This window comes from Anarhichas minor, unplaced genomic scaffold, assembly GCF_050575085.1.
Source record: "Anarhichas minor isolate MPS153535 unplaced genomic scaffold, ASM5057508v1 ptg000007l, whole genome shotgun sequence".
Classification (NCBI taxonomy): domain Eukaryota; kingdom Metazoa; phylum Chordata; class Actinopteri; order Perciformes; family Anarhichadidae; genus Anarhichas; species Anarhichas minor.
The window spans coordinates 8,422,724-8,444,817 of record NW_027466453.1 but is presented as its reverse complement, the minus strand read 5'-3'; the positions used below and the strand labels follow the sequence as shown (position 1 = coordinate 8,444,817).

General features: G+C 43.6%; 5 protein-coding genes across 7 annotated transcripts in view; 1 reads left to right on the top strand and 4 right to left on the bottom strand.

Annotated features, from left to right (window-relative positions):
- The window catches only part of LOC142943562 (myocardin-related transcription factor A-like), a 32,442-nt gene extending 25,860 nt beyond the window's left edge, over positions 1–6,582 (bottom strand). The window contains exons 1-3 of one of the 3 annotated variants that reach the window (XM_076085143.1): positions 6,388–6,582; positions 5,854–5,936; positions 4,287–4,463 (exon numbers count right to left, since the gene is read on the bottom strand). In XM_076085143.1, coding sequence (XP_075941258.1) covers positions 4,287–4,425 — 139 coding nt within the window. In that variant the 5' untranslated portion in view covers positions 4,426–4,463; positions 5,854–5,936; positions 6,388–6,582. Of the gene's footprint in view, positions 1–4,286; positions 4,624–5,853; positions 5,937–6,387 lie in introns of those variants that run through there. The other 2 variants (XM_076085160.1, XM_076085167.1) reach the window with 2 other exon arrangements.
- A 1,118-nt stretch (positions 6,583–7,700) lies between these two features.
- Positions 7,701–10,610, top strand: ccdc97 (coiled-coil domain containing 97). Its single transcript, XM_076085240.1, has 7 exons — positions 7,701–8,112; positions 8,210–8,386; positions 8,502–8,661; positions 8,827–8,915; positions 9,034–9,220; positions 9,320–9,443; positions 9,972–10,610. The coding sequence occupies exons 1-7, from the start codon at positions 7,960–7,962 to the stop codon at positions 10,120–10,122; spliced, it is 1,041 nt and encodes a 346-aa protein (XP_075941355.1). The 5' UTR covers positions 7,701–7,959; the 3' UTR covers positions 10,123–10,610.
- Positions 10,611–11,348: 738 nt separating this feature from the next.
- On the bottom strand, positions 11,349–14,117 carry LOC142943637 (GTPase IMAP family member 7-like). The gene is made up of 2 exons (XM_076085268.1): positions 14,098–14,117; positions 11,349–12,750 (listed from the first exon to the last, which is right to left on the bottom strand). Exon 2 carries the CDS (start codon positions 12,734–12,736, stop codon positions 11,756–11,758), a length of 981 nt encoding a protein of 326 aa, XP_075941383.1. The 5' UTR covers positions 12,737–12,750; positions 14,098–14,117; the 3' UTR covers positions 11,349–11,755.
- A 1,140-nt stretch (positions 14,118–15,257) lies between these two features.
- LOC142943601 (uncharacterized) lies at positions 15,258–17,672 on the bottom strand. The gene is made up of 2 exons (XM_076085208.1): positions 17,047–17,672; positions 15,258–16,395 (listed from the first exon to the last, which is right to left on the bottom strand). Exons 1-2 carry the CDS (start codon positions 17,374–17,376, stop codon positions 15,535–15,537), a joined length of 1,191 nt encoding a protein of 396 aa, XP_075941323.1. The 5' UTR covers positions 17,377–17,672; the 3' UTR covers positions 15,258–15,534.
- Positions 17,673–17,907: 235 nt separating this feature from the next.
- LOC142943621 (GTPase IMAP family member 7-like) lies at positions 17,908–21,456 on the bottom strand. The gene is made up of 2 exons (XM_076085225.1): positions 21,270–21,456; positions 17,908–19,494 (listed from the first exon to the last, which is right to left on the bottom strand). The coding sequence occupies exons 1-2, from the start codon at positions 21,331–21,333 to the stop codon at positions 18,500–18,502; spliced, it is 1,059 nt and encodes a 352-aa protein (XP_075941340.1). The 5' UTR covers positions 21,334–21,456; the 3' UTR covers positions 17,908–18,499.
- Between the last annotated feature and the right edge of the window lie 638 nt (positions 21,457–22,094).

Here is a 22,094-nt window from a genome sequence, read left to right as displayed (position 1 = left end):
GTTTATGGTCTCAATCGCTAGTTTTAAGTCTTCTTCCAAACAGCATGATGTTTATTTAGTCAAATATGGTCCATTTAGAGTCAAATAGAGCATAAAGGGGATGCGTTAGGACGTCGGTCAGGGAGGAGTCTGTGTTTTCATCTTAGAACTTTAACCCTTTTACACTGTGGTTTCACTTCATGAGAGTTAATTCCAACCATTTAAGTTGCCTAAGAATGTCTTATTCAGCGTTTGGTTGTGCTTAGCTCCACCCTCTCATGTCACTTTTGGTTGCTAAAAAAAAAGCCTGAGACATCGTGTTCACAAGAATAGTACAGATGTACGTACTCAAAAACCCCGTGCAAACCAGACCCTGTGAAAAAAATAAAGTTTATATTCAGAAGTATTTTCTGCTTGACCTCTTTGACCCACAGAGATTCGGACTAAGTGTCCGTCAGAGGTAGTCCATGGATCTATTAAAAGGATTCCCTGTTATGTCACGGAGAGGAAATGATGAGACTAGAGGTCAACGGTCATTGCCAAAAGTAGCTGCTGTAAGCGAATGTGTCAGTGAGTGTGTTCATTAAAAACCTGACTCAATACTTCAGAGAGAGCCCCGACGCCCCCCCGCTCTGTAATACAGGAAATGAAAGAAAGGCTCCGAGAACACGGAGGAATAGTTGCACCAGCTTCAAGACATTAAGCGAACGCGTAATGGTAGCTGAATACTGTGTGTTCGTTATATTAAGCCCATGGATCTCATATTTGGTTCTTGTTGAGAAGCAGTTTTGAAGATTCATTAAGGATTTTTTTTTTTTAAGGTTTTCAGAGAAACTTGGGTCCTGAAAAGCTGCATCATGGATCACAAACGGTTACCTATAACTTTATGAAAAGGGATAAAGCATTCAAATCAGCCCTGGTGTATTTAAATCTTTTATAACTTAACTACGGCTGTAAACGTTAATTTCATATTCACCACAGGTATTTATTGCTACATATCAGCCTCATCTTCGGTTTCATCACCTGTGCCCTTCCTAAAACAAGACAAAGCTGTAAACAAGTGTCAAATTAACTCCTCCTCCCCCTGGTGTTGTTTCGCACGTCACCGCAATGCTCTCGCCCATAATCACATTGTCGCTCGCCACATAAAGACGCTATTCTCCGTCCTTCTAAGAAAGTTATTTGTAATCTTGTATATCGCCATACTATTCATTCACTATGTTAAGGTTATATACAGCATCTATATATAGTTGTTACTTAGCCGCTGACTCCTTGATACCCATTTTCCAACCCACTCTATTCCCCACTATCCACGTTAAATGAGTCTCTCTGTTTTCAAACCTCAAAATGGAAATGTAGTTATTAACTATCGATCCACGTGTCAGTCAAACGGAAGTCAGAAGATCTCACGTCTCACTTTTCTTGCAGGCTAAATTAAAAATAAGGCTCCGTACTGCATTGACTGTGTTGTAACTGTGTTATGTTGTTCATACCAACGACATCATTTGCACTTCTGTCCATCCTGTGTAGAGGGATCCCTCCTCTGCTGTTTGTCCTGCTCCGATGTGAGGGTCCTTGAACTGAGGATGTCGTATGCCGTACAGATTGTAAAGCCCTCTGAGGCAAATTTGTTATTCGTGATTTTGGGCTGTACTAAATAAATTGGAATTGAATTACTGTGTTTAGCAGCTCTAAATATGCATTAAATTTCTATATGAGTGAAGCATCATTTCTTCATAAAATTGCATGTTGGGTCCAAAACTAGTACTTTTTCTTCAACAGGATTCAGTGGCATGTAGTGGTGAGGTTGCATCGAAATGAAACCTCTTTCCAAAGCGTGACGAGAACTACGGTGCCCTTCAGGTGACATAAAACCGGGAAAGGCTCTACAGCCTGGTGTGTGTGTGTGGGTGTGTGTGTGTGTGTGTGTGTGTGTGTGTGTGTGTGTGTGTCCTCTCTGGGCTGCTGTAGAAACATGACTCTGTGAAGAAGACCTCCTCCCTATGTTGATATAAACCATTCTTAGTTTCAGGTCTTTATACACTAATGGGAGCATAGTTATGAATATTATATTCCATTTCTGCAAATAAATCCCCCTAAATGCTACACACTGCTCCTTTAAGTTGCTACATGCACACAGAGGCTTCTCAAACTCACGTAGGAACTCTTCCTCATATTCTATTTTCTTCCTCCTGAGTACTCCTGCCCCCACTATACCCCACTACCGTTTCTCACTTCAACCAACCCTCCTCTGATATTACATCTCTCTTTGCTCTTAACCTCTGTACTCTCTCCAACTGGTCTAAATAGCAGGACCAGCTGGCCTCATCGCTAAATCCAGAACCTCGTCATCTGTGCACAGTGGGGCTAGGGTTGCACACACCTTACACACACACACACACACACACGCACACACACACACACGGGTTATTCAGGGCTGATTCACAGGATTTGAAGGAGACTACAACAGAATTTGGGTCCAGGTGGTGTTCAGTTCATGAACCGTGGGTTCACGTGAGTTTGTCTCACAGAGAGCAGCGCTGGTTGCAGTACTTGTATTGGCCAGAAGGTGGAGACATGCACGTACTTTAACATAGAGGGCTCCACTGGGCTTGCCCGTCTAACTGGTACAGTCCTTTGCCCACATGTATCAGATTACTGTGTCAGCTGTTTACTTACTGTAGCAGACACATTCATATTGCACTCCTGACAGACAAAAACAAAACATCCCCGCGCTGTGTCCTTCTGAGGAAAAGAAAAAGAGAGCGGGAGGAAGATAAGATTTCTTTCTTCATCCATTCAGTGGAAAAAGGGTTTACACTTAAGGCACCGTGTCCTTTGTCTTATTATTGTGTTTCTCCAGATCTCTCTGCGTAAATTAAATATTTATTTCTGCTCCAGAGTTTACTTTAATTGGTCAAACGCTAATGCATAAGATCTTCCACTGAATGGAAAAAAGCAGTGGAAAACAGTGCTATAAATACCTCTTTTACAGTCACCTAACATGGGGTTAAATGAGTCAAACCAGACTACACATGAGTCATGACAGAATAAAAGTAGTTCTCCGTGATGTTACGCTAACAGAAAGATATTTCTATACAAATACACGCTTCAGATCTTCAAGTAACGGAACACATTGCCACAATATTAAATGCACATAAAATACCAATATTCTTTTGCAATAACTGCATCATCAAATCCAAGCACCCACAACAAGACACCAGCTCACTGCCTCCAGCTAGAGACAATTCAACTGTGAACAAATGTCTATATGAGTTACAGCTATCGTGCCAGACAAGTGTGAGAATACCGTACATATTACACCCCTTTACTGCAATATGCTTCAACACTAACAAACAGTGTCTGGCTGTTGTGCCCTTGTAAGGCCAGTCAGTGAGTAACAAGAAAATATCCCCCATTAGATGTGCTGATTAGCAGGGATTGAGTTTTTAAACGACTCTACTTGTCAGCTGTCACTGGCTCCGTCTTTATTGTGCAGATTAAATATACTATAGAGCAGGTCTGTTGCAAGTCATTTGGGCTGGACACTGCCTCTGGGGGGTGTGGCTGAGATCCCAGGAAGAGAGAGGCTGCGGGTTCAATCGGACCCTATTTACATCATTAACATGCAATCTCTATCCGTACACAGGGCTGCTCAATTCACACATGATGGTCTGCAATATTAATGTTTAAAAGGCATTTCTGCATAGTGTTACTAGTGGCAGAAAACTGCACAGGGTCCCTTTAATGCCAGGTGTAAATGGGCATGGGTCCTTACATCTGAACCCAGTTTCAACAATGTTGTCTGCAGCCTACACAGCTAGAACAGAGTATCATCCGTTGGGGGGGGGGGGGGGCGTTCTTTTAAGAATAAGTGATGCATTTCATGTATACACACACGTCTGAGTGTTTGGGTCAAGTTTAAGGTCAACTTTGCTCTTTAGTCAAGTGCACTTCGCTGAAATACAGCGTGTGTACGTCCCTTTCCTCGAGTTTGAGAGTGTGTGTGTGTGTGAGCAAGCTCGCCCCTGAGACTGGGTGCACTTGGAAGACGGCACTAGCTGTTTATAATGAGGTAATGGGAAGGGCGACCCAGTATGTCTGAAATGTAAACTCTAGCAGCAGCTAGCAGCAGCTCTACAGATGCTGGAAAAATACCCTCTTCCCCCCTCTGGGAGCATTTACTTCTTTTGCATCTTCAAACAGTTCATTAGAAAATAGTCTTAGTAATTTCACAATGCGCTTTGAAGAAGTTAGAAGCAGTTTCATTTGGAGTGTAAAAAAAACAAACAAAAAAAGCCACCTACCATCCTTCCTCTGTCTGACTGGCAGCAGGTTGGGGGCGGGCTGCAGGGACAACTCTTGCAGCTCATTGGCCACGGCTTCACTCTGAGTGCTGAGGATGAAGACACCTGCGTCTGGTCGCTCCCCAAAATAGGTCTCCATGGTTACCGGGGGATTCAGAGTGAGGCTCGCAGACTGACCTAGGAAGTGAAGAAACGCATGAAGCCTCTCTCTTAATGCAGAATATTTTCTCTCTCTCTCTCTCTCTCTCTCTCTCTCTCTCTCTCTCTCTCTCTCTCTCTCTCTCTCTCTCTCTCTCTCTCTCTCTCTCTCTCTCTCTCTCTCTCTCTCTCTCTCTCTCTCTCTCTCTCTCTCTCTCTCTCTCTCTCTCTCTCTCTCTCTCTCTCTCTCTCTCTCTCTCTCAGATATACGAGCCTGTACTTAACAGTGAAGACTTAACAGAAGGTAACGGACACCCAGCGTTGACATTACATAATCGGCCTCTGGCACCTCGGGGAGGAAAGGTAAACCCTGATGACCAGATACACACTTCTCCTCTTATAAATAGGAAACAGTGTGTGTTGGACAACACTGTGTACAGCTCCAATTTACTGAACAAAGTTAAGATAGTTATAAATATAATTATCTTTCCAAGATAATCAATATTCTATATAATATTTCTCAGTATCTGATTAATGTCTATATCCCTCTATGATTTACTAACAGCGTGTGAGTTGGTCACTGCATAGATATTAAGAGTGAATAAAAGAGAAGGACTCTTTTATTAGTGCCATACAAAGTGTGTTGATGTAGTAATGTTACGCAGCTTGTATAAGAGTTCAATCACATCTTTTGTCATCTCTATTTATCTAGGGACAGGAAAAAGGATCACATGCGTTTTGTCAAATAAAGTACTCCCTAACATTTGTTCAGTTGGTTGTAAACACACACACACACACACACACACACACACACACACACACACACACACACACAACAGGGTTTGGCTCCTGAAAGCTGCCAAAAACGATGATAAACTGAGCTAAAGCCGAACACTTTGTCATCACTATATCTCGCGAAAAACTTCAACATGCCATTATTTATGAGCTGGATAATACTCCGCCTTGGCAATAACTCATTTATGGAAAGAAACGCAGATTATTTCTTTCTCAGTTTCTCATTCTCAAAAAGGGAACTCTTCCAACTTTTAGCTGACAAACCTGGATTCTGTCGGTTAAAATGACGACTTGAACTTGAACAGAGAATGAGTCATCACACACAACTCTGACACCCAAATAAAAGAAAAGAAGAAGATTTTGCACCTAAATTAGAGCAACGCTCATAAATACAATGGCTGCAAAGAGTCATGATCATGTTACAGTTTCTTTTTTTTACCAATTTTGGATTTGACCTGAGAGAGAGCTCGTCTCAGCTCATTACCTCGAGGAAATATCGTCTTCCTACAACGTTGCTTCAAAATGTAGCTAATTGTCCAAAAACAAAAACAAAAAAAAAACACTTTAAGAGGCAGCATCATTAAACCGGTGCAGCTGTTATTTTCGTCCCACCAAAAGCAGCACTGTGACTCACTTCACTGGCTTAATGTAGCTCCAGAATATCCCGGCGTGTTTGTGTTGGAATGTAAACAATGCATCGAGTGCACGCTCTTCACACTGTAAAGTCAATAAAAAACATTTCCAAATAAAAGTTCTCCCTGTAACATTTGATTTTGTAGTAGTTGCATACTTGAGTTTAAAGAGTATTTTTTGTCTTATTCTTGTGTATGTTTTTAAAAGACCGGACGTCAGAAGAATGTAAAGCAAGAAAGACATTGAGTGAATAGCTTTACTCAGATCTACAGCCAGAGTTTGGGATTAACCATTTTAACAAAGAGTAGTGAACACACCGAGTTTCATTTTTTTTTTGTTGATTTAAACTGTCAATGATAATATAATAAAGACAGTCTTCCACAGTTTGTTGTTCAATAACTAACGTAAAAACGAGGCCCAGCAGCAGCAGCAGCTGTCAACAAGGACTTGACAGTCTGCGGTCCACACGCAAAGCGAGCATGCAACAGCGCTGCATTACGCACGCAGTGCAGTCACTTGTGTTGTGAATACGTACCATGGCACTATCTTTGTTCCTGCATGGTTCCCATGTTACTGCCTGCTTCAAACGGATTACAAAACAAAAGACTAGCGGAGTTTTGGGCTAGTCCGGGGAGGCTGACAAGTTTGTGCGATACACTTTGTGAAGTCAACCAGGGTGGGACAAAATATAATTTCCTGTTAAAAAACTTTCAAAATACAACTCTTATTGTCTACCATAACAGGAAGTGCAACTTTGAGATAATGCTCACAATTGTTTTGAAAGAAACACCGCTTAACCTCCGGTGTTGTCACGCAGCATCACGAGAGACTTCCTCCGGGGGGCGCAGAGCCCACGCGCCGCGACAAAATTCCCCGTGGACGCGAGACCGACCGACCGACCAGACAGACAGTCTCATATGTCAGTCGTCTGCTTATTCTATACAGTCCATGGTTGTCTGTCCGTAGCACTCATCTCGTGATGAAAGTGAAGCGGTCACACGGATATAAAGGGTTAGTCATTTGTATTTCGGTGGGAGTGGCACCTCCTCTTGGATCGACATGGAAAGGTTTACGTAACACTCACCTGTCCTGATAAAAGAGGATGCACCCTTACGACGTTGAGTCTGTTACTTAAAATACAAATATATAGCATTGTTTGGTTGCTAACATGCGTCAGCACTGATACACTAGGGAGCCCATGGGATTAAAGACATATAAATAAAATAAAATAAATACATTTGCCATTATGTACAGTTTTGACATTACTTGACTTCGTAGGCTATTAGTGTAAATTAAGTTTATTTATATAGCACCTTTCCAAAGCAGACGTCACAAGACATAAAGCAGAAATATAATACAAATCGTAGATAGAAAAATGAAATAGCCTAAAGATGAAAATATATTGGTGTTTTTCAATACAGCAGCCAGGAGCCAGGTGGTGAAAGGTTCAACAAATTAAAGAGAGAGGGAGAAATCCCCCTGAGCATCATCTTGATATTTTATCAAATGTGTGTTTATGGTCAAAAAATGAGCTGTGAGGGCCCCAAACCAAACCCCCATTTCTCCCACTCTGCCCACACTTGGTGTGTTGGATTACTACCTGGCTCCAGATATCCTGCGTGGTAATTAATTTATGCAGTTGAGAAATGTTAGAAGAAGTCATAAAATATCTGAACCTTATTTGGAGTCATGACATCTCACATATTTGGAATCAATATTCAAGAAACTATTATAAATATTCTTCCACTTCTTGCTATGGTCAAAAAGCAACCGCGAGAGTGCGACAAAATCAACAACACAGACGCGTCGGCGACCAGGGGGGAACCATTCTTTCGGTCGCAGAACTGGAGGCCAATATTTAAGACGGACCAACATGGCGGCAAAACAAAGCTAATGCTAAACAAGTGAAACGAACGTGTGTAATAAACCTGTAATTCACTATTTTTTTTTCTCACGTGGGAATGTTCACGCTACATCGAGAGACATCCATTTTCGGTTGTTCTGACAACACATTCATTAACGTTAATGTTACAGTAAAGTTAAAATCAAGATACTCTGACAACGGACATAAACATTAGCTAATTCACCGCTAGCTTAACCGTTCATCATGTGGGGTGAAATCGATCCTCCAGTTAAAACACAGCCGAGTTCGTGTGAGAGTGAAGACGAGAGTGATTCACCGGAAGAACCCGTGACACTGTCCCAGATATGTGACTTTAAACGCCCCACGGAGGCCCAGCAGCCGCGACAAGAAACACAGGTGAGACCACCATCATCAGCGGCCACAACTTAACCGCTGTCTCTGCTGTGTGTACAATGCAAAACATTTGCTGATTGTGTGTCTGCTTGTCACACAGTACGTGAGCCAGGCTGAGACGATCTGCGTGAATGCCATGGTGGACGCCATAGCCATGAGTGGAAGCCGAGTGAAGAGCCAGCAGAAAGGAGATGCTGAACTGACCCTGAAGGAGCGCAGAGAGGAGCTGCTGCATCAGTACAGGAGCAGACCGCTGGTGTTCCTGGAGAGGTACCATGTACGTGTAACACAGCTCAATGTGTGTATGTGTTTATTTACCCACACACTGGTGTGTGTGTGTGATCCGGGCAGCAGCTGATCAAAGTACTTTGACCCACCTCCTCTATATCTAGGTCTGCCTCAAGCCCCAGAACCTGTCAGCGTTTGCCCACGTCCTCTCAGATCCGCGTGTTCTTCACTACAGCGATGTGATAGAGAGACGGGCTGCGGCGCTCACCAACAGGACGAGGGTTCGAAACCAGCGCTACGCCGCCCTCAGGGCCCTGCAGAGGGGTACGGGCTTTATTTTTGTCAACAAACAAACAAAGAATATATTGATTCATGCCAGTTAAGACTTCTTTAGTACAAGAATTGTCCAGACTCAATAAGACCGGTGACTCATTTTCCCTATCAACTGTGCCTCATCCCTCTCTTCCTCTGCCCTGCCTCTCTTTCTAGAGGGTGAGTATTTCAGTGAGGAGCAGATGAGGATAAGGGAGCCGCTGTTGTATGAACAATATATCGGCCAGTACCTGACTGATGAGGAGGTGAGAGCCTGATGCCGTGCCAGAGCTGTCATAGCTCCATTTCATAATATGCAGTTCAGTTTAGGCAGTTTGTGTTTGTTTGTTTTAAAGTAACTTCTGAATGACGTATATGTTTTAGGTGCTGGAGCGCTCCCAGGAGGCCATGCAGGACGATGCACCGGGGGGACCAGGGGCGCCAGCGGGAGGCACAGGAGGGCTCGCACACCTCCTCCTCAGCTCCTACCAGGAGCGTCTCATCCAGAATCGCCTGCAGGAGGAGCAGGAGAGAGAGGACGGAGCACGGGAGGAGGACGATGAGGACGATGGTGAGAGAGGCTGAAGTTGTACAATAAAGGTAGTTTCTGTGCTCTTGCGGTTCTGTCAGTCAGCATGCGTCTCTCTCTCTCTTTGTATTTCTACTGCAGGCTATACTGTCCAGCAGAAGCAATGGCAGCCCACCCCAGAGGAGAAGGCCCTGTTCAGGGAGGAGTTCATCAGTCAGATGCACCAGCGCTTCCTAGACGGCAAAGACAAGGATTTCAACTACAGGTCAGCCACACCACCACTTAATGGGCATTCATACGATGTAAAGGCTGCATTTGTGTTACACAGACATGGAACAGTGTGTCATCACAGATATAAATATCTACTGAATAGGGGAAAAAAATAGGATTTATTCTAATGAAACAGAGAGATATTTGATAATCTATGTAAATAACTGCTGAGTGACGTTTCAAGAGCTTTTGAATACAACTCTGAATGCCTTCTAGAGATAACGTTGGCACAGAAAAACTTGAGATTTGTAGCTATTTAGGTGTTTATAACATTGAGATCAAATGTGTACTTAAACAGTGAGTATTTTTCTATTATTAATGCCAATTCTCAAATGTAAACACATTGCAAATGCTGGTGTCCTGATCACTGAAGCCTGCAAGTAAAGTAATAAAGGGGCAACATAGTTGCTAACTAATAGTGAAGTAATGTTAAAGTGATCAACAGAAAAAGTGACTGGATGTCACCATACGCTTTGTGTTGCTTTGAAAGAGTGCATCGTAAGTGTTCGTGTGTCCATTACAGTGAGGTGGACGAGAACCCAGACTACGACAACTTGGACATAGTCAGCAGAGATGCGGAGGATAAATACTTTGATGAAGATGACGAAGAGGAGGAGGAGGAAGAAGAGGAGATGGAAAATGATGATGATGAAGGAGAAAATATGACGGAATAGCGTCTGTAGTAGAAGTAACAACTCACTGCTTTGATTGATCTGTAAATACAAATGTACAAATTAAGGATATGTATTCTATTTGTTTTTTCATTTTACACATTGAACCAATGCAAACACAGCTGGTTATAAATATTGTTTCGGAGTCTTTTGCAAATGTAAATATAGAGCCCTTTAGTTACCCTATGACTGACGGTTTACTATTCACCTTGTTTACGTCTTGCACAAATCAAATGAAAAGCAACATTAGAACAAGGAACAAGGACCCAATTACCTTACAAGAGATCAAGTGTTGGCTGACATACATTGTCATAAAAAAATAAATGTACTTCTTTTATATTTAGTTTTTAGGTCAATGTGTGAGATCTGCGTCTCCAAAAGCTGAGACTAGCACATTTGAAGTCACAAATGTAGTCATGTCTCCGATAAGTCAAGTTTTCTGGCTGACTTTTCAGCTTCATAGATAATAAAATGCTATTTCACAAACTACACTTCTGGTTTGTACTTCTTTGATCATGTGGTTACATATTTACATTCATTCTATGGCTGGTACACGGTACTACCATCTTCTGTCACAATGACCGAGGCCATGTTTTGAGAATTTAAGAGTTCAAGTTTACATCTGGGTCCATATTCATCAAGTGGCCCCGAACCCTGAGAGGGACTCATTTTTGCTTTCACTTTTAAAAAACGTTTTTAAAAAAGCCTCGTCTAGCCAGATTTTGGGAGAACTGCACAGCTGATCTGACATGACTGCATGGCCGACCATTGCCTTGCAGCTGCCCGACAATAATAATTATGACCAATTAATGCAGTGTTGAGGTTGTCAGTGGGATCGCTGGTTGATCCAATATCTCCGGTTTAAGTCAAGATTTCAGGTTTGATATCTGGCGACGAGGTAGCAGATAAAGGTCTCACATCAACTGTCTGCTGACAAATAAGACCGAGGTTACAGAACAGAGTCACTAGAATTAAAACGTTAATACTGTTAAAGCCTTTCTTGACTGTAGTCAGTGAAATTATTAACAAAGAGCACATGCGGACACACATCTTGAGATTAAAATTTATTGAACAAGCAGCATCCCTCCACAAATTAATTCGACCTATTCCCGGTCTCATTTCACGTGGGCAGTATTATGACGTTCACACCCCCGAGCTGAGCTAAATTGTCATACAGTAGCTATTATACATACACGTTGATGACTGGAAGACTTCAATCTTATCACCAGAACTATTGACAGTTGATCACAAGGCAGCGTCTTACCTCTGTGCTGTCCCTCAACAGAGGGAAAAAGAAACCAAGCAAAGTGGAGCACACTCCCACTACAATACTGGATCACCACGATGAGGTTCAGCTGACTGTGGAGCTCAGCCAGCAAGACATTCTGATGAAGCTGCCACCAGAGGGCACCACGTCACATTTACAGTCACTTTGACAAAACACACTGAATAATTGCTGAAAGAAATCATTGCATTTTTAACTTAGACTTATTGATAACATTTTTACTAGCACGTTTTATAGTGTTGTTACATGACAGTAGATTGAGTCTGAATCACAGGAGAGGGAGAAATCCATAAAATCAAAAACATGTTTTTTTTCTGTTTCTAGAATTTGTAATCAAATCCATTCCTACGCCTATTGCATTTTCTTAGAAAGCCATGGTATTTTCCCTGAAATAGACGGGCGACAAATAGATTTCTTGAAGAAAATCAAAATGACAATCACAATTCCCACCAGAAGGGTCACACTTGGCACCTGAAGAGCCACAGCGACCACTCCTATTCCTCCCAGGAAGAGGAGGAATGTCAGAATGTAGGAGGACATGCGGATGTAATTCTCTGCGTCCTCTCTTGATTTTTCCTCCTCTTTCCTCCACAGCTCCTTCTTCTTCATCTCCAGCTCTTCCCCCTTGAAATGCTCCAGCAGCCGTCCCTCCTTACGACTGATCTCAGTGCTTCTCTCCGCCAGAAGGCTCTCCTGTTTTTCCCTAATCTTCCTCTCCGGTTTGGGATACAGGGCCGATTGGTAATGGCCCCCTCCATTCAGGGCCACCAGGGCCTGGATCTTTGCCACGAAGCTCGTCACCTGGTTCTGGTCCTCCGGGGTCTTGTTGTTGAAGACGTGGAAGCCGCCGCTGCACTTGCGTATGAAGTTGCGGAGGTTGTCATCGCTCTCTGTGATGACGTCGTTTATCGTTTTCCCACCCAAGCGATCCCCATGCGTGAACAGCACGATGGTGTAGTCCCACACTCTGGGGCCAAACATTGCTTCGATCAGTTTGTTGGTATCCTGATCTTCCTGCGTCATCCTTCCTACAGGGAGTGCTAGCACAAAGACGTGAGGTCCTGGTTCCTGGAGTTTGACGCACTTCAGAATATCTCGTATTACCACCTCCTTGTTGCGGTACGTCTCAAAAAGGCCCGGTGTGTCAATCACAGAGACGGGCACATCTCGAGCTCCCCCGGTCGTAGCGACAGACACGTCGTTGACCGTCCCGCTCTCCTTCTCACAGTACTGAGTGACCCTCTTCAGCCTCATGTCCGATACAAACGCCTCTCGCCCGAGGATGGTGTTGCCACTTGAGCTCTTGCCGACCCCGCTCTTCCCAAGAAGCATGATTCTCAGGGGCGCTGTGAATTCAACAGACAGAAGACATTTTACTACACAACGCACAGTTAAATGCGGTCGTTCTCATTTCTCACATTTGCTTGGATGTCCATGTATTATGGTGAACATTTTAGCCTGACCAACGCAGGATCTTTGAGGTTAACACTGAGCGGTAGTGGGGTGTTTGAAAACTCTATATATCGGGCGATAGTCATATAAATATTACAAATAATCTTTATGTGAATCATGGGCGCCAGAAGTAGCAACTTTACAGCCCTGAACGACTTTCATTTTTAAGTCTCAAATCACTGTATCCCCACACATATTGCCCTCATTAAAAAACCTTTCAATAATACCCGTCCAGCCGGTGCATGTCTGGACCAGAGGGTGTCAGAGGTGTTTTTAACTTGCACGTCCCATGCATGCAGTGCTGGACTGAGTACTATGAAGATAATGCAAAGATATATTGGCAATTGTTTTGTGGTGAAGTTTGAGAAATCAAACCATGAAGATTTAGGAGAGCAGTCAGATTAGTCAGCATTACGTGTTATTAAAACGACTGCTTTTTGTTTTAAAGGATGCTAGAATGTGGTGTGACCGGCTACAAAGATGGAATGCAGTGAACACAGATATGCATGCTGTAGTAAAATTCCAAGAGGATTTTTTGTACGTCCCATCACGATCCACATACCTACCAAATTTCTTACAGCTAGGTGAAACCCAATGTTGGGGGCTACTCAATAGGGGACGCTATCGAGACAATATTTCATACTTCGCAGCTGGACACTCCAATCAGACTGCAATTTTCGCAAATTCTAGTTTGCGTGCCAAATTTCAAAAGTTTTCCAGTATCCCAAGCACCTCCTTTTTGCGACGAAAGACACACGATAATAAAAAGACACGCGATAATAATAATAATAATACACATTAGAACAATAGGTCCTCCGCTCCGACTACGTCGGTGCTCGGGCCCTAATAATACCAGCAAAGAGCAAATAAGATGACAAGACTTTTTTGCTGTTAAGTGTAATTGAGATAAGAAATCAAGGACAAGACGTGACAGCAAGTGTCTTTTACTCAGTTTGCCTTCGGAGTTGCTTCAGTCTTGGAAAGACAAAAATAAAAAGCTCAGCTAACCTCTCGGTCTAATCCAGACCTGCTTAACATGCAGAAAGCTGTTAGGAAAGTCAGACATGTGACTAAAAACTCCTGTGATGAGAAACAAAGTGATGGCTTGTCCCGTGGAACTGAAGTAAAATCCTTTTTAAATGGAGTTCAGTTCATTTCAAATCATTTGGCACTTCTCTTTATGGGCAAACAGAAAGAATAACTAAAAGATTTGAGAACTAATATTTCATTTCTATACTTACGTTCCTCCTTCTGCTCTGCATCAGGCAGGTTAGGGTTGCTCTCACTCGTACTGCCAACCGACATTATGTTTGTATAATGTCAGCTTTCACAGCGCTTTATGGTAAACAGTGTCTGAGAAGAGGGCCTGTTGTTGGTTTCTTTAGTTCAGGTCGGTCCAGTTTTCTCCAGCCACTCCCGAGGAGAAAGAAAGTAAAAGTATGAGGAAATGTAATGAGGGCAGGACACTAAACTCTCTAAAGTTTTAGAGGTTCTGTAAAACCTGTAAAACTGGAAACTGTTAAATGACCTACAAAAGCAAAGTACGACAGTAAAACTTGCATCTACAGTGCTTTCATGGTACATTAACATGATTAAACCTTTCTTTTTTATTGGTTTATTGATGGAAACCAAATAAAAGTCACATGCTGTGTGTGTGTGTGTGTGTGTGTATACAGTTGACTATGGAATAAACTTGAATTTGTTGGTGAACGCTGAGGGTCACGTGGTCAACGACAGGAAAACAATTTCAATTCATAGTGATATAAGTTGTACTTTGTAGGAAAACTTCCAACAAAACAAAAATCGGTTGGTCGATAAACTGTGCCATCTAGTGGGCAAAATGTCCACTAGAGACTAGAGGTCCATGAAAAGCCTTCGAGAGATACACAGCAGGTTGAGTATCGGGTAGACAGGACCTTCTGCCTTAAGGATAGAGTCGCAGTCTCTCAAGTCTATCTATAAACAACATGGCTACGTGTTCATTGGTTGTAACTGTTCCTCCTGCCTGTACTGGCCACACCTTCTAGTGAAGAGATGGGAATCAAGATCCACAGTACTCGGTTTGCACAATCATGCATTATAGAGTTCAGCCGAAGCCTAAATGGGAGGGAGATTTTATACTAAAGACTATAACTTGGTAGGATATTCACTTGATTTTTCAAAAACAAACTGCTAAAGCTTCATACTAGCTTCTAATGCATTTTTGCCCCCAATCAGTTATCACACATGGGAATAGCATTAGGGAGACACGTCTTGTTGGCCCGTATGGAGAGGAGGAATTATTGCAGAGACCAAAAACAGTTTCAATGTCCATCAGGATGCCCCGGTATTGACTCTAAATTAAGACAATGTGAACCTATATTTATCATTATCACTGCACGACAAAACTTCTGAAATCAACTGAAGGTTCAAGAAGGTTGTTTTTATTTGATGTTAGTGAAGAAAACTGTAATGCGCTAAAATATAAAGCATGTTACAAAAGCACCCCATTTCACTTTATGCTTAATGTAGAAAAGAGAGCAGCTTGTGTGATTTTTATAAAGTTTCATTTACACTATAATCAGGAGAGTGGAACCCTTTTCAGTAGCATTATGGAACTCAGAGGGGGGGGGGGGGGGGGGGTCACTACATGTTCGGAGGATTAGGAAGTTTTAATAAGATCCTGCTTTGCCCCTCCGTCACTTCCGCTCAGCCAGTCTCTGCAGGAGGGCAATGACTGTGTCCTGCTTGGAGGAGAGCAGCTCCAGGGCCGTGGCTATCCTGCCGAGGGACTCGGCCATCCGCACCTCCCTCCTCTCGCGCCTCTTCTCTCTGGCCTCCACCCTGCGGCGAGCCACCCGATCCAGGTAGGCCTGCTCCTCCTGCCGCTTCAGGACCTCCTGGGACGACGTGGCGTCCCCTTTCCGGTTCTGTCCTTCGCTCCCCGACAGGGATGTCGCAGACAACGAGGTGGAAGTGGAGGAGGTGAGAGAGGAGGAAGTAGGCGGGAAAGAGGGGGAGGAGGAGAGGCCGAGGATATTGTGACTGTTGCTCAGCGGCGCCCTGCCGAGGCGAAAGGGTAAGGCGCCTGGCGAGAACGACGGAGCTTTGCGGCCTGCGTAGCGCGACGCGTTGAGGTCGGCGTTGCTCTTCGGGCCAAGCGAAGGGGGAGTAGAACCTGTCCCTGTGAAGCAAGGTGAGGAGATGAAAGATGGAGATGGCACAATGGTGGCTGAGTGAATACTGGTTGCAACAACGTCGCTGTTGAGGACGATCAGGGGCTTGAGCTCTGGAGCATTCGTCGGGCTGACGGTCGCCGTGGTCATTGAGCTAATGACAGGAGCGCTGCTGATGACTTGACTGCCGGTGGCCCCGTGACCCGCTGACTCCGCCCCACCAGTCGAAGCAAAGTCCCCATTAGGGCGGATGATGGTGGTGGGCTGCGGGAACTGCGGTTTTGCGGCGATCTTTGCCAGAGGAGCGGGCAGCGCGGAAACTTTGTGTCTCTTGTTGTGGACGATCTGAGTGCCAACGGTGTCGCAGAGTGTTGCGTCCATCAGCTAGAGTGAGAGGAGACCGACACAAAGAGATGGAGAGAGGAAACAAACAACCAAAGTTATTTGCAGCAGCCAGATCAGATGATCTCTCAGCATTAGCATCGCACCTGGAGCTCCACTGTTTCCACTATCCGACTTTTTAAAGACGGGCAGGACAGGCCTACTAAGCTAGGATTGCACAGCTGCTGCCGTTGTACATTACATTAGTCATTTAGCAGACGCTTTTATCCAAAGCGACTTACAATTCAGATTCTATCCTATCCTATAGATATCTATATACACCGTAGGCACAGCTACAGGAGCAATTCTGTGGTTAATTGCCTTGCTCAAGGACACATCGACATGCGACTAGCGAAGGCGGGGATCGAACCGTCAATCCTCTGATTGAAGGACGGCCCCGCTCTCCACTTAGCCACAGTCGTCCGTTGTAGGACGGTGGTTTAGCAAACGGTCAAATACTTTTGTCTTTCAGGTGAAGTATACCTGGCTAACTCATAAAAACTCCCGAACTCCGCCAAAAACAACACAGCGAACAATGTGGGTGAACTTGGTTTGGGGGTTGGAACTTTGTCGCTGGGTCAGAAACTATAAGAGGTGTCTGGTGGTTTTCCCTGTGTGGAAAAAAACAAAACAGTTCTGGAAGGAAACACTCACATCGAAGAACTCCCAGGACGTTTTAGCGTGTCCCGTCTCCCGGCTGCGGCCTTTAACCCTCTTGTATGTGACGATGAGGTTGTTCCACTTGCGGCGGATCTTCTCAACAGGAAGCAAGTGGCCCTTGGAGGCCATCTCCTCCTGGACGCTCTGGAAGAGCTGCGAGCGCTCCCGAGTCTCGTACAGGCCCCAGCGGCGCCCGACGGCCTCGATCAGACACAACACGGCTTTGGAGGAGAAATCGGAGCCGGAGGGGAGCGTCTTCTCTGAGGGGGCGGGTGGCATCGCTGAAGCTGGAGGACACGACACAGGCGACTTATTATTCCTCATATGTCAACGGTTTTGAAGGAGATATAGTCAGGGTTCGTACAGTCAGGAAAAATCTGGAAAAGTCATGGATTTTGAAAGTAGAAATTCCAGGCCTGGAGACCCAGAGGGTTTTGGAAAAGTCATGGAAATTAGCTTCACACTTCCTGTATAAGAGAGGATATGTGGTTCTTTAAGATCTACAGCATATTGGTTAAACTAGACTGGAATGTTTGGGAAGATCAGTCACGTCATTTGACGTTATGTTGTTGTCTGCGTCGGGTAACGTCAAGACTCCGACCTTTTATTTCCCACGTATACTGGATATTGGATCAACCAGCGGGATCGCTGGTTGATCCAATATCTCCGGTTTTAGTCAAGATTTCAGGTTTGATATCTGGCGACTAGCAGATAAAGGTCTCACATCAACTGTCTGCTGACAAATAAGACCGAGGTTACAGAACAGTCACTAGAATTAAAATGTTAATACTGTTAAAGCCTTACTTGACTGTAGTCAGTGAAATTATTAACAAAGAGCACATGCGGACACACATCTTGAGATTAAAATTTATTGAACAAGCAGCATCCCTCCACAAATTAATTCGACCTATTCCCGGTCTCATTTCACGTGGGCAGTATTATGACGTTCACACCCCCGAGCTGAGCTAAATTGTCATACAGTAGCTATTATACATACACGTTGATGACTGGAAGACTTCAATCGTATCACCAGAACTATTGACAGTTGATCACAAGGCAGCGTCTTACCTCTGTGCTGTCCCTCAACAGAGGGAAAAAGAAACCAAGCAAAGTGGAGCACACTCCCACTACAATACTGGATCACCACGATGAGGTTCAGCTGACTGTGGAGCTCAGCCAGCAAGACATTCTGATGAAGCTGCCACCAGAGGGCACCACGTCACATTTACAGTCACTTTGACAAAACACACCGAATAATTGCAGAAAGAAATCATTGCATTTTTAACTTAGACTTATTGATGATAACATTTTTACTAGCAAGTTGTACAGTTGTGTTACATGACAGACAGTAGATTGAGTCTGAATCACAGGAGAGGGAGAAATCCATAAAATCAAAAACATGTTTTTTTTCTGTTTCTAGAATTTGTAATCAAATCCATTCCTACGCCTATTGCATTTTCTTAGAAAGCCATGGTATTTTCCCTGAAATGGACGGGCGACAAATAGATTTCTTGAAGAAAATCAAAATGACAATCACAATTCCCACCAGAAGGGTCACACTTGGCACCTGAAGAGCCACAGCGACCACTCCTATTCCTCCCAGGAAGAGGAGGAATATCAGAATGTAGGAGGACATGCGGATGTAATTCTCTGCGTCCTCTCTTGATTTTTCCTCCTCTTTCCTCCACAGCTCCTTCTTCTTCATCTCCAGCTCTTCCCCCTTGAAATGCTCCAGCAGCCGTCCCTCCTTACGACTGATCTCAGTGCTTCTCTCCGCCAGAAGGCTCTCCTGTTTTTCCCTAATCTTCCTCTCCAGTTTGGGATACAGGGCCGATTGGTAATGGCCCCCTCCATTCAGGGCCACCAGGGCCTGGATCTTTGCCACGAAGCTCGTCACCTGGTTCTGGTCCTCCGGGGTCTTGTTGTTGAAGACGTGGAAGCCGCCGCTGCACTTGCGTATGAAGTTGCGGAGGTTGTCATCGCTCTCTGTGATGACGTCGTTTATCGTTTTCCCACCCAAGCGATCCCCATGCGTGAACAGCACGATGGTGTAGTCCCACACTCTGGGGCCAAACATTGCTTCGATCAGTTTGTTGGTATCCTGATCTTCCTGCGTCATCCTTCCTACAGGGAGTGCTAGCACAAAGACGTGAGGTCCTGGTTCCTGGAGTTTGACGCACTTCAGAATATCTCGTATTACCACCTCCTTGTTGCGGTACGTCTCAAAAAGGCCCGGTGTGTCAATCACAGAGACGGGCACATCTCGAGCTCCCCCGGTCGTAGCGACAGACACGTCGTTGACCGTCCCGCTCTCCTTCTCACAGTACTGAGTGACCCTCTTCAGCCTCATGTCCGATACAAACGCCTCTCGCCCGAGGATGGTGTTGCCACTTGAGCTCTTGCCGACCCCGCTCTTCCCAAGAAGCATGATTCTCAGGGGCGCTGTGAATTCAACAGACAGAAGACATTTTACTACACAACGCACAGTTAAATGCGGTCGTTCTCATTTCTCACATTTGCTTGGATGTCCATGTATTATGGTGAATATTTTAGCCTGACCAACGCAGGATCTTTGAGGCTAACACTGAGAGGTAGTGGGGTGTTTGACAAAATCTGAAAACTCTATATATCGGGCGATAGTCATATAAATATTACAAACAATCTTTATGTGAATCATGGGCGCCAGAAGTAGCAACTTTACAGCCCTGAACGACTTTCATTTTTAAGTGTCAAATCACTGTATCCCCACACATATTGCCCTCATTAAAAAACCTTTCAATAATACCCGTCCAGCCGGTGTCAGAGGTGTTTTTAACTTGCACGTCCCATGCATGCAGTGCTGGACTGAGTTTTATGAAGATAAGGCAAAGATATATTGGCAATTGTTTTTGTGGTGAAGTTTGAGAAATCAAACCATGAAGATTTAGGAGAGCAGTCAGCATTACGTGTTATTAAAACGACTGCTTTTTTTGTTAAAGGATGCTAAAATGTGGTGTGACAGGCTACAAAGATGGAATGCGAAGGTCCTACACCCACAGATAATTTCCATAAAATTACAATTACTTAACAAAAAAATGTACTTATTTTAACTTTATTTTAGAATAAAAATAACAAATATCTGAAATTATTATCTTTATCAACTCTAAAGGCAACTCAGCAGGGTTGACCCAGCCATTGAAACAGTGGAAGTTCACTCATCTTTAAAAGCTGTCCTGTATATCTGTTTGACTAGTCCATGCCAAGGCCAAGGCCAAGTGACTCATGGGTTTTTCCTTCATCGAGCATTTATAGCTGCTATGACTGGTGCGCATTACAACAGGCTGCATTATGCAAGTACAACGGTTTATTGTGTCCATGTAAAATTGTTTCACAAAACTGCAGCACATGCAACCAGAAACAAACTTTACATTTGTTAAAAAAATAAATAAAAAAGTTTCTTGTTTTTAACTTTTTGTTTGAAGTCTGTTATCTATGTTTTCATGTGGGGAAATAGACCAGGACCCTCTTCTAAAAGAGATTCAAAATCTCAATGGGATATCCTGTTCAAATAAAGTTCACATGAAGGCCCACCTATAAAATACACAGCCCGCCACTGCATAAATAAAATAAAATGTTTCATAAATGACACATAAACATGTCAAGTGTTCGAATGTCGGTTCCTATGTCCTTCATACAAATCTAGGGGATTAAAATGCAATTAATGCAAAACACTCTGTGACTTGAAAAGAAGGGTTCACACATAGTGACATGTGTTCATGGTATCAATTATTTACTTGGCTATTTCATACACAAATAAAAGCACAAGAGTAAATAATACCAGCAAAGAGCAAATAAGATGACAAGACTTTTTTTTGCTGTGAAGTGTAATTGAGATAAGAAATTAAGGACAAGACGTGACAGGACGTGTCTTTTACTCAGTTTGCCTTCGGAGTTGCTTCAGTCTTGGAAAGACAGAAATAAAGACCTCAGCTAACCTCTCGGTCTAATCCAGACCTGCCTGCAGCTGCTCAACATGCAGAGAGCTGTTAGGAAAGTCAGACATGTGACTAAAAACTCCTGTGATGAGAAACAGAGTGAAGGCTTGTCCCACGGAACTGAAGTAAAATCCTTTTTAAATGGAGTTCAGTTCATTTCAAATCATTTGGCACTTCTCTTTATGGGCAAACAGAAAGAATAACTAAAAGATTTGACAACTAATATTTAATTTCTATACTTACGTTCCTCCTTCTGCTCTGCATCAGGCATGTTAGGGTTGCTCTCACTCGTAATGCCAACCGACATGTCTGTATAATGTCAGCTTTCACAGCGCTTTATGGTAAACTGTGTCTGAGAAGAGGGCCTGTTGTTGGTTTCTTTAGTTCAGGTCGGTCCAATTTTCTCCAGCCGCTGCCGAGGAGAAATGAAAGTAAAAGTATGAGGAAATGTAATGAGGGCAGGAAACTGTTAAATTACCTACAAAAGCAAAGTACGACAGTAAAACTTGCATCTACAGTGCTTTCATGGTACATTAACATGATTAAACCTTTCTTTTTTATTGGTTTATTGATGGAAACCAAATAAAAGTCACATGCTGTGTGTGTGTGTGTGTGTGTGTATACAGTTGACTATGGAATAAACTTGAATTTGTTGGTGAACGCTGAGGGTCACGTGGTCAACGACAGGAAAACAATTTCAATTCATAGTGATATAAGTTGTACTTTGTAGGAAAACTTCCAACAAAACAAAAATAGGTTGGTCGATAAACTGTGCCATCTAGTGGGCAAAATGTCCACTAGAGACTAGAGGTCCATGAAAAGCCTTCGAGAGATCCACAGCAGGTTGAGTATCGGGTAGACAGGACCTTCTGCCTTAAGGATAGAGTCGCAGTCTTTCAAGTCTATCTATAAACAACATGGCTACGTGTTCATTGGTTGTAACTGTTCCTCCTGCCTGTACTGGCCACACCTTCTAGTGAAGAGATGGGAATCAAGATCCACAGTACTCGGTTTGCACAATCATGCATTATAGAGTTCAGCCGAAGCCTAAATGGGAGGGAGATTTTA